General features: G+C 33.9%; 1 protein-coding gene across 3 annotated transcripts in view; it reads right to left on the bottom strand.

Annotated features, from left to right (window-relative positions):
• Nucleotides 1-1,214: 1,214 nt before the first annotated feature.
• LRRC49 (leucine rich repeat containing 49) overlaps nt 1,215-11,634 on the bottom strand; it is a 55,408-nt gene continuing 44,988 nt past the window's right edge. For all 3 annotated transcript variants that reach the window (XM_074880671.1, XM_074880672.1, XM_074880673.1), the window contains 5 exons: nt 10,818-11,055; nt 9,349-9,534; nt 5,251-5,360; nt 4,399-4,552; nt 1,215-2,297 (listed from right to left, as the gene is read on the bottom strand). In XM_074880671.1, the coding sequence (XP_074736772.1) occupies nt 2,091-2,297; nt 4,399-4,552; nt 5,251-5,360; nt 9,349-9,534; nt 10,818-11,055 (895 nt within the window). In that variant the 3' untranslated portion in view covers nt 1,215-2,090. The remainder of the gene's footprint in view (nt 2,298-4,398; nt 4,553-5,250; nt 5,361-9,348; nt 9,535-10,817; nt 11,056-11,634) is intronic.

Below are 11,634 nucleotides of genomic sequence, written 5' to 3'. Positions count from 1 at the left end.
CCTCTAGACCAATTCACCCTTCTTAAAACATTTGTTTCCAGTCTTTTACTACTGCTGAATCTGATTCAAAAGGGGCCCATCTGCTCCAGCTACATCATCAGGAGAGTTCTGCACTTCCACACAGCTGCTGAAGTTTCTGTCCCCATGCAGAAGCTGGAATTGCTCCACCCACCCCCTCTGCTCAGAAATGATGTAAAGGAACTGATGGATACAAAGAACTTTTGCATGATCATTTCTATACTATTTCTATAACGTAAACTCTCCCTTTCTTACATTTTGTGGGGGTCTTAATTTGTTCCCTTAATAAAATGCACCATAAAACTTAAGAGTGCAATTTTCCAATGGAAAGAAAAAAAAGAATCCTATCAAATACGCTAATCTTACTATAAATTCCACGAAGCAGTTCAAAAAGCCTGTAGAGGTGATTGTTTCTATTAAATTCTATCAACCACTGGAGCAGTTTCTTCAGGACTTTTAACATTTCCTTAGAATTTAAGTGACTTAACCTCCATTAAATTCTGTAGAGACCGAAAAGCAACTACCATATAACATAAATCAAATTGAAAATTATGTTTAACAGTATGCATGCCATTGCTAACCTGTAACATGCTCTGACAGTGGATTCTGACAAGTGAGATGCATCAGCTTGACGTAAATGCAAGTAGACTATATATTCCAAAATACCTATTACCACCTGATTCCTGCTACTCATTCAAGACTATATTCAAAGCAGAGAAACTTACAAAACTGTATTGGCATCTCTGCTTTGCCAGAGAGTCTTGTCCAGGTAGTTTAAAAATAAACTAAGTTTTGAGCCATAGAAACCCTTGCAGGAAGTTTTCTTTGGTTATGAACATTTCTTTTTTATAAATGAGCTTAAGTAAAATAAGATCACTTTGAATTCAGTAAAAGAATGAACAAAGGTTCTGCACTGTTTTAGTTAAGATACAACGGAACTATAAAATTAAGTTTAAATGGCACAACTTTCTACCTGTCTATGAACACTAGCCATGGAAATCAGCTGGACTTGCTAACAGTTCCTAAATTCAATTTCCGGGCTGAAGCTGGCAAGGTGTTTACAGTGGAAGTTATTGTACTATGGAATGTGTTTTTTCTACTCGTTCACAGTTGATTTTGGGGGGCAAAAGTTGTGTCTCATCTCTTCATGCAGCATTGAGTCTTTTCTTTGCACACAGTATTCTTTACAGTATCTGTGAAGGGCAAAAGAATTTATTTTTATTGATAACAAATATGAATTTGTTCACACAGTCACAGAAATGAATTACAATTTAACAGTAGTCATCAGATCCTCCACCAAATGTAATGCATGCATTTTAGTTCATTTGACCTTGGCAAACCTTAAAAATGAATCATTTAGTAATCAAGAAACAAAAGAAATTATAGTATAATATATTTTAACAGAACAAAAATAAAGCTTAAGTGATTATACCTCAAATTCGTATTTTACCTATAGTAATTCACACAAACTAATACAAATGAAATTAATGAAAACCACTTGAAATCAAGTTTGGGCAATTTGACCAGTTGAGCATTAGGCTCATTAAATGTTCGTATACTGAGCACTGTGATGGCACTGATGTGAAAAAGTTCTATAATCTCACAAATTGAACAACAACAATAATAATAAGTCTCCATCAAGTTCAGGGTGTAAAAATAATTTATTAGCTTTTGCTCATAAAAAAAAAATCAGCTACTATTCCTGATTTTTTTAAACAGCAGCAAACAGTTGAAAAGGTGACAACTGAAAAGTGTTCAATAAAAAATAAGGCAAGCAGAGTGTAAATTTGTTCTTTAAAAATTGATGTTGTAGCCGTACAGAAGCAAGGGTAGCAGAAAAAAAATAAACAAAAACTTAGTAAACAAGTTACTTCTATACTATCTCATCACTTTAGCCAAAGAAGCATTGTTAAAGCAGTATGCAAGTAAAGTTTTATTTCAAAACTATCAAGATTTAAAGGCATCCCTTTGTGGGGGTGTGTGTGAAGTATGCCATAGTGATGGTAATTTTATATTCTATTGTTTTAAGTTTGTAAAACGTTGTAGAATACTGAAACCAACAAGCCTTGACTCTACTGCTTTTGATCAGTGATCCGCTGTAAGCAAAGTTTCATGTAGGAATTTTTATTGCGTATTTCTATCACTGCATCTCTGACAAGCTCAATGAACATCTGAGGCCAGAGCTTCTGCAACGACTCATTTTTCATATTGATGTCAGCTGCTTCTTTCACTAAGTTCTCGACGTATGTCTGGCAAAATGTTTTTCTTTCCTTGATTTCCTGCATGGGAGAACCATTACACATTGTATAAGACAAAGGAAAAAAAGTTTAAACAAGAGCAAACCCAAAAAACAGCCACAAAAATTTGATTAATTAAAGAACATAGCAATTAGCAGGCAAAGAGGCTATTGCACACTTTTTTCTGTTGGTTTTAAGTTGCATGGCTCAGGGTCTACGTCAAGCTTTTATGAGTGTGGCCACAGAACTTTATTGTATTCATAATATTCATATCATATTCATTAATTAATTTATCTGATATCCACTTTAAGTAGTCATGTAAGTATCTTTTAACAGCATTATGATTTTTGTTGCCTTCCGGCATAGCAGTGAATATTTACAGAAAGTGTTAAGCACCAGACTACTTTCCTTCCTTCTCTCCCTTCCCTTCACGGTTTTTCATGGTTACAGTACAACAGTTGGAAAGTATATGTTTATCTACCTGCCATAACAAGAACTAAGCATACTGTCACAGAAAAATATGCCAGTATGCATCCTTTCCACAGGTTCCCTGATGGACTCTGGCAAAGGCATGGTTCCTAACATGTACAACATTAGATGCTGAAGTAACCTGAACCTTTAAAAAATAATAATAAAAAAATAATTGCACTTTGTGCAACTACTAGCTCCGCATTTTAGTCACTCAAACTGTATTAAACCTTATTTCTGCAGAGTTTCTATAAAATGCCATAATGGGCTTTGAACAATAAGTTATATTGGTGCTAAATATCTAAATAGTTTGATTTATGGCATTGTTAAAAATGTTAGGTCATGCTTCAGGCCATCAAAACAGAAGTTTTCTAAAATAAATGATAAAGCAGAGAAAATACTTTCCAGCTGTTTCATCTAAAAAACCTTATTATTAATCAAGGACTCAGACTGTCATCTTTTGCAATAAACTTATTGAATCACGTTTATTATGTTAGTTTACTGCTGATGGGGAACTGGAATTGGTCTTTTTATCTTACTCTTCTCTTGTGACATCTTGTAATATCTGCTGCCATAACATATAAACACATAAACATAACACTATGTTTACCAAAGGACAAGGTGCCAATTGCTGCACTGGGAAGAGAAAACAACGCATATATTCAATGGACTGAACAAATACCAAGCTTATTTTATTATAGTGCTTCTTCCATGGTAAAGGACAAGAGGAATGACTCACTGTCTTACTCTATGCCATTCAGAGTTTTAAGAGCTACTATCACAGCTTTTGAAACAAAAATGTTTTCTTAATTTAATCTCTTCACACACACAGTAACTGTCTCTTTTTTATGCTATGGATCTGGGATAACAAAACCACAATGCAATAACTGAATTCAGTGTTTACTGAACTTGATTTAATTCCTTGCACTAGAGGATTTATATATTTCCACATAATCAAAAAGCAAATAATGAGACAAATGTGGGAAGCAGGGTGCATACAGCCAGAACTCATGAAGATTGCTCAGAAAGGAGATGGTGGCTGAAAGAAGAATGTTCTCCCTGGGAACAATTTCCCTCTGCCCAAGTAAAAGAGTTAGCAGATCAGAAATGTAAACTAAAACAACCGTGACTGATGCACTTGTCTGAAACAAGCCAGCTTGCAATTTTATTAATAATTAAACCTAATTAATTTCATATGTATTTATTTTCCTGTAGCTCATTTAAAAGCTAGGAAACAGTTCTTTATTACTATGGCCTGCATTATCTCAAATCTTGTCTGAAGGTGTTCTTCACCAAATAATTTTGGGATATACTTTCTGACTTTCTAATTCCATTAGAAAATGCTAACTCATGCAATATATGTTCTTCTTTGTAAAAAACTGTGCTTAGTTCTTATATTTTATTAATGCAGGTACATTTTGTTATGAACATAAGGCTTGTAGGTGAGGATGTATTTCTGAGACCATGGCACTGTTTAGGAACCACTTCACTAAAGACAGAAACTGACCATTATCAGTGAAATGTTTGATCATACATGTAAATATGGTAAGCAGTGATATTTTAAAACCACCATTCTCAATAGCACAAATAAAACATGATATATAGACTGCTACTCATGGAATTTGTCTAAGGTTATATAATAGAGGATGGAAGTATTTCATAACGATATACTTACCTCAAGCTTTTCCATATGAAAGTCCTTTGTTGTGTAACTCAGCGTTGCTCGAGTTGTACTTTCCCCTCCGTTTCTTCTGTTATCACTACTTTCCTCACTCCCAATCCCAGATTTCTTTCCCTTTCCCTCCAGCAGATAATGGAATTGCTTCCTCCTTTGAAAAGATAATAAAGAGATTTACAGTTTTAATTACTAGAAACTATTTTTTTTTAAAGTGCAGATGTTTCTAGTGATTGTGAGTTTTTTTCTTTTCTCCCTTTGAACATGTACTTTATGAGCTTTCAAGTTTATTGCATCCTCAAGTTACTCAAAATACATATGACTCTAGATATTCCTCCATTAATTTGCTTCTATACGATTGACTTCTTGACATATATCACAACATATCTCCTAACTAGAAAGTCTTGCAGCTTCAACTTTTATTAAGTACATATCTACAGAAGACTAAAAATACTTTTTTTAAAGGCCCTTTTTTCTTACAGCACCAACTCTTTAATCTGTTAAACTGTTGTAGTCACCCACTATAAAATACCCACTAAAAAAAGTCTTTATTGTGAAACTCCATAAATCTTCACCAATATCAGTGCAATTGCAGAATTAAACAAGCAGTACATTTGTGTGCATGTGGCTTTTAATCTTACTCATCAGACTTCATACAGCTTCTGTAAAAACCTCTGGCTACATAAATCAGCAGATGCTAATAGTTCTGCAATAAGCAGAGAACCTACCTTCTGGAAGATGTTATTTGTGAAACTTTTATCTTTTTACCTAGAAGGAATTTAACACAATAGTGTGCAAAAGAATTAAACAATACGTTCTGGACAAATTCCAGTTCCATTCATTGCATGTTACCTAGATTCTCCAAATAATGAAAGCATGCGATAATGTGGCAGCTCAGAAGATGCTACATATGCCAGAATGCCAAAGAGCCTTTCCGCCATTACAATATCATTTTCAGTAACCTGTAAGGGAAAGGGGAGAAGAGGAAGGAAAAAGAAAAAAATGTTAAGTTTCAAAATTGGCACATTCATATTTCATTACATATGTACATTGAGAATTAACTGAAATTTGTTATACAGAACACTGGATACAGATCTGTTCCAGGCATATCTTCAAGACGTAGATTTGCTTTTACTGGCACTTTAAATATACTTTAAAAGAAACCAAATGAGGTACTGGTGCTTGTTTTATTTCCTGTAATTCTGAAAACTTTAATGTATACACATGCTACCCTGTGCTGCATGACAGTCTTCATGAAATGAGGAATTTAATAATGATTTCTTACACTGAGTATCTGAAGGCCAGACACATTAATTCTTCTCCACACTGCATGCACTTACAGAAGGTCTACTGGAAAATTTCCGATCAAGTTATGCTGGAGAAATGAAAAGATTCTGGGCACCCACATGTGAAAAGATAAGTTATGGTCTCTCTTATTTTGGCAGCATCATAGAGAAGGCTTTATAGAAAGAGAGGCTTTAGAGGGAAAAAAAAAGAAAAAGAAAGAAAAAAAAGAGTATTTTGCAATCTCAAAAAATAAGTGTTCCTCCATTAAACTTCTCTAAATATCATCCATACTGTTGTCTCAATATTAAGTTACAGATGTGTCTTTAAACTAATTTCCAATGGTTGGAAAATTTTCAGGATTAATTTTACACATTTCAGTTTTGTATAAAGAAGGTGGAAGGGGTTTATTTTTTGGTGGTTGTTGTTATTGTTTTTCGTTTGTCTTGGCTTGTAACCTCTGGAGACCATGGCCTGTGTTTCTCCTGCCCTGATGGCCAGAGTATGAACTGACTTCAACTGCCAAAAGTTTGTTGGCACAGTTTCTAGACTCCTGGCTTTCCAGTGAGTGCAGAAGAAATCTTTATGATCATCTAAATCTGACCTGGATAACACAGGACAATGAAACTCACTCAGTGACTTCTTAACTTCTGGATCAAATTTAATTTCCGTTCATCTTAGAACATACTTTTGGAAAGCAACCCATTAGTAAATAAACTTCAATATGCACAATATTTACTAAGTACTTCCAGACAATTTTTGTGGTCTGTATTATTCAAGTCTGTGAGTAAAATGGAATTTTGATCCAAATTAACGTAATTTTATTATATTCTTGTTTAATGTTTATAGACTATACAATCTAGCCTTGCCTAATGTATACGGCAACAGCATAATGCAGGGAGAAATTCACCAGAGAAAACATAGGTCAGGAAATCAGAGATGTAAAGTCAATTCAATTTTCACAGTGTTTAGATTTGCTCATTTTCGCTTAAAATTAAGTAAGTCTTACTTAGCAGCCTAAGAGTAGATGACCTTGCTAAACAGTCTGTTAACAGAAGCAAGGTCTAAAACAAAGAGTGCAGAAGGCAGCTAGGGAAACAAAGACCATCGCAAGCAGAAATGTCTGCTGCAGAAGTAAGTGATTTTAATTTATTTATTTGTGTTAAAAGAAGCATAAGGACCAGCTCAACAGAGACAGCACTGCTGAATACACTTTCTAGTTCACAGCAACTCATGTTCTCTATCCTACTCCAGCACATTGTTTGCTCCATTAATCACAAAAAGATTATAATGGTAATATCACATAAATGTAAGTCTATTATGCCTGCTTCTTGCCAAGTATAGAAAACAGGCACCAATTCAGTAAATGTGATGCATCTGTTATATTGTATGTCATACCACTTGGTGTAAAGCATTTTGTAGAGTTTAGTCACTTCAAACCTTGACAACTCTTTAATCAATTAATCAGAGATTACTATCCCTGGGAAAAACTTCAAATAGCATATCTCAGTGAGAAGAATTTGCTTTTTCACAGTTAGTAAACATGTTAGGGGGAGACTAACACTTAGCTTCTAGCCTGGAACACAGCCTGGAATGGAAAAAAGAAAAGCCTCCTTAAACTTTTTTAAAGTTTAAAAAAAAGTTTAAAAGTGCTAGAGTTATGCAATTTATTTAGTTAATTCAGTTAGTAATATAGTTTTACTCCTCAACTATATGTACCTCAGAACAGGCAACACAATAGTCTTCACAAGCATTGCACACAAATGATAATCAGATTAGCAGAATATGCACATTTTCCTTTCTGTCATCTGAAATGGCTATTTGGGACTGATCTAAGGTCTGAGAGCACACTTCAGGGGTTTGTACTCTTTACATTGCAACAGGGTTCTCTATTATTGCTTTTAAAATAAAAGGTAATATACATATGCAAAGCTGGATACCATGACTTCTGCTGTAGACTAATGAAAAACAGCAATCAGAGTTCATCTTCTTCTGCTCATCTATGAGACTTTTCAAATGATTAATGATACTAGGAAAAAATTTCTGTGTGCACATCTTCATATAGTGTGGTCTGGCTGAAAATGTTTGTTGAGAACAAAAATGTTCTTCAGTCACACATATTTAAAGTTTGATATACGTCCTACATAAAAAGCATGCCGTGCTACATGTAAATCCATTTACTAAATTCATCCCCAAGCACTATTAAATGCAAAGAGTGAATGTCTGACTTTGAGATAATAACAAAAAGTCTACTTAAATAGTTATTTTCTTTTTTCCCTTTCTTTCTCCATGAAGACCAAACAGGTACAATTTATCTTCTATTTTCTCTTAATCTGAATCACTAGTGTTGATGTTGAAAATACAATGCAATAAAAAAGAAATAAACTTTAAACCCACACTCAACCTTTTTTTTTTTTTTCCCTAAATCAATTTTGATGGGCATTTTTTGTAAAGTACTAAATTCAAGGTTATTTTAAAGTTCTTATGGGATTACTATCACTTTTTTTTTTTTTCTTTTCAAGATACTGTGCTGTTGGAGTGAGTCATATTTGCCTTCATTCTTCACCTTTTCTCATCCTTTCTCTGACAGTTAATTCAGGTAGGCTCTTTAACCCACTCCTGCTCTTCTGTGTAACTGATGCATGTTTTACAGAACTAAAGCAAGTAAATCACAACATTCATGCTATGGCTGTATCAGATAACAAGTAAAATCTTTAATGCAAAACATATGATGATGATAATGACCAAATTAAAATATCAGACCTAAACACTAAAACTACATATTATTTTTGCTCTAATTAACTTCCATAACAGCACTTAAACTTACTTAGCATTTAAAATTGAATGCACGTTCAAACATTGCGTTGCATCGTAACTATTCTCACTCCCTTTATGATCAAAGCCCAAGTATAAAATAATCATTTTATGTGCTTGAATAAATTTACTTTCAATTGATGTAAAGGGGAATACAAAGTACAAAGAATAGCAATATTAGTCTTAACTTTCTACGTATTTAAACATAAAACACACAGCCAACAAAAACCAGACACTAATGATCCTGTACATAGCAAGCAAAAAAAAAAAAAAATCTATTTGACAGACTTTTTCCTGTGATAGGTTTAAGAAGAAAATATGACTTGAGCTATGTTTTGCAACACTGGAAAATATAAATAATCGTGTACTGTAAACTACTAAGTAGTCCGTAAAACACATTTTTGCACAAGTATTCAATGTCAGCACTGTGATCATTTTGAACATAATAAAGAAGCACTTCTTAAAAATCAAGTAAAAGCATGCAGTTAATTTTTTAAAATGTTTTTATTTTTTTAGAAACACATGCAGAAATAATAATAAAATGTCTTCCCTTCAGGTAAATCCCAACCATGCAGGTATAGATTTGGACTGTCCTCTGCAGTTGCAAACATTTGAGACAATAAAGCATTTTTATGGCAACTAAGAATCTTACCAACTTTGCTAATTGTAACACAGTGTAGTTGAACTTAACAAATGCACAAGAAATTACATGGTGAAGCTTACTTAAAATTTCTCCCCCCCCCCCCCACCCCCAATACTGAAAGGACACTGACAGGGTTCTGCTCATTTTATTAGCAATTCTTCTGCTTTTTTGAAAATAATGCTAGTAAGAAGGAAGCAACACTGTCCTACCTTTACTCCATTTATCTTCTGTAGATTGAAATGGTTCAGTCTAAACAGAACATAGTATTTCCACAAAGTAAAGTTGACAACCGGATTTCCCTGAGGATCAATTGTCAACTGCTCAATGCGATGCATCTGGGCTAATGCATTGAATTGCTGCAGCGTCACAAGGTTTGTCTCCTTAAACTTCAGGTGCTTAAAAAAAAAGGTCAAATCACAAGAAATTAAATAAGGAAACAATATAGAATGAACACAATGATTCCTATTATGGTCACTCAAATGATTTCCAAACTCAAATAAACAGTCTTTAGGTTTGATGAAGCAACTGAGCTCACTTCATTTGAGGTCTTTGTGGCAAAACACATCAATGTATCAATGAATTGGTGTATTACATATATTTAAAAATGTCAACATTACAAGCCCCTTAAGCAATTTATAAACCCTTTAGTAACAGCACTAATATTTTCAATGTTACAAAAAGCAGTGATAGTACTTGAGCAATGTTTATTTTAATTCTGCAAGTAAAGCAACTTGCAATATCCACACATAAAAATGAGTACAATATATGTTTTTGAATATTCTGCTTTTTTGGCCACAGCAGACTGGCATTAAAGTCATACCCTGCTGTTCCTTTGAACCATGCCCTATGCTAGTGCTTCTGTGCGGACGGTATACTTGACTACATAGCACCATTACTGAGGGAAGGGGAAGGAGGAAAAATTGATGGTGAAGATAAAAATTTAGTTGAGTTTCTGCTATCCCCCACAATAACTGAGATAGATAAATTTGTCTTAAGTTCCCCACATATTCATCTATCTCAATTAAACCATTAAGTTCTGTTATACTCAAAACCTTAAAAAGAAGCAGGAAGCTCGAGAGGCATATCATCTGATTAACAAGTTGCTTTATGCATGTTATCACTATTTTACCATTTGTGTCAAAATGACTGATTTAAAGATCCAAGAAAAAAAGAAAAAAAAGGAAGTACTAAAGGGATGTCTCATTTATGTTGTTTTGTCTCATCAAGAACTGAAGAATTCCAAAAGCTGTACTGATTTAGCTAGCTATTCCCTTTGATTTTTATCTCTCTTTTTAACCAATCAGCTATTTGATCTTTGAACTCACAACACAAATGAAGGGCTCCTGATACCATGGATCCATAATAGTATTGTAGAATAGCAATACTGTATTTATACATAGTTTTTGCAACTTAGAAATAATCAGCTAGGTCAAAGTAATTAAGAGAAATAATAACCAGTCTGAAAAGAAAACACCATCTTCTGTGAGAATCTAAATTAAAGTCTTGATTTTTAAGAAGTATCAAGTTAGTGTTATAGGATAACACCAAGCAAATACGTAATTCACAAACATATATATTTATATAAAAGCACTCAAGGGCAACTATGCCAAATTAAGGTTCTGTTAGAGCATACATATTTCCCAGCTGTTCACAGAGCTGAAATCCAAGGCATTCTTACCACAGAATTAGGAAATTTTATCTTCAACTTTGTTAACACTTGAACAATTTCATCAAATTCTATGAACATAAAGGAAACTGTGACAATAATTCCAGCTGTTTGAACACTCCAGTTTCGATCCAGGCACTCCAGCGCTCCAGCGCCATACAAGCAAAGAGTGTCTCCTTCCACTTCCACTAAATGAGACTCAAGAACAGACAAGCCTTGTACTGCACTGCTTAATATTGTATCGAGAGACCTGTGGAGGAAATAAAAATGCAGTGAAATGAATTGAGATGATTTTAAGATAGTAACATCGTTCTACTGAATGACAGCCCTTTCATTTGCCAAGACCCAATTGTCAAATAGGATTGCATTTCTTAGCATTCATTTATTTGCACTACTCAATCTGGTTCAAAAACATTAAGGGCTCGAAAATCCTCTTTCCATCAAGTAACATTGCAGCTGTTCTATTTCTTTGGCAGAAAGGCTCTGGGTGTATTTGAATTGGGGTATGGATGGTAATTAATTAAATAAATAAATTGAGAATTCACTCATATTTAATAATCTGCTTAAAAATTTTAACTCAGAATGCTAACTTAACATATTTCACATTGCTTTAGATACCTAAAACCAACTTCAAATGATGTATTTATTCAAGCAAAGTCACCTTCACATTCTGTTTGCTATATGAAATGTAAAAGTTATGAGATGAGTAATTGCTTTGAGAACAGACAGTTGTTAAAACCAATCCAGGATAATGTTGCCCACAGTACTCAATGGGTATTTATTCTTGAACCAGAGTATCACTCCTTCCTCAAACCCATATGTCACATTA

The sequence above is a fragment of the Strix uralensis genome, chromosome 11, assembly GCF_047716275.1.
Source record: "Strix uralensis isolate ZFMK-TIS-50842 chromosome 11, bStrUra1, whole genome shotgun sequence".
Lineage (NCBI taxonomy): Eukaryota > Metazoa > Chordata > Aves > Strigiformes > Strigidae > Strix > Strix uralensis.
The sequence above is the reverse complement of the archived record's forward strand: the minus strand, read 5'-3'. Positions and strand labels throughout refer to the sequence as shown.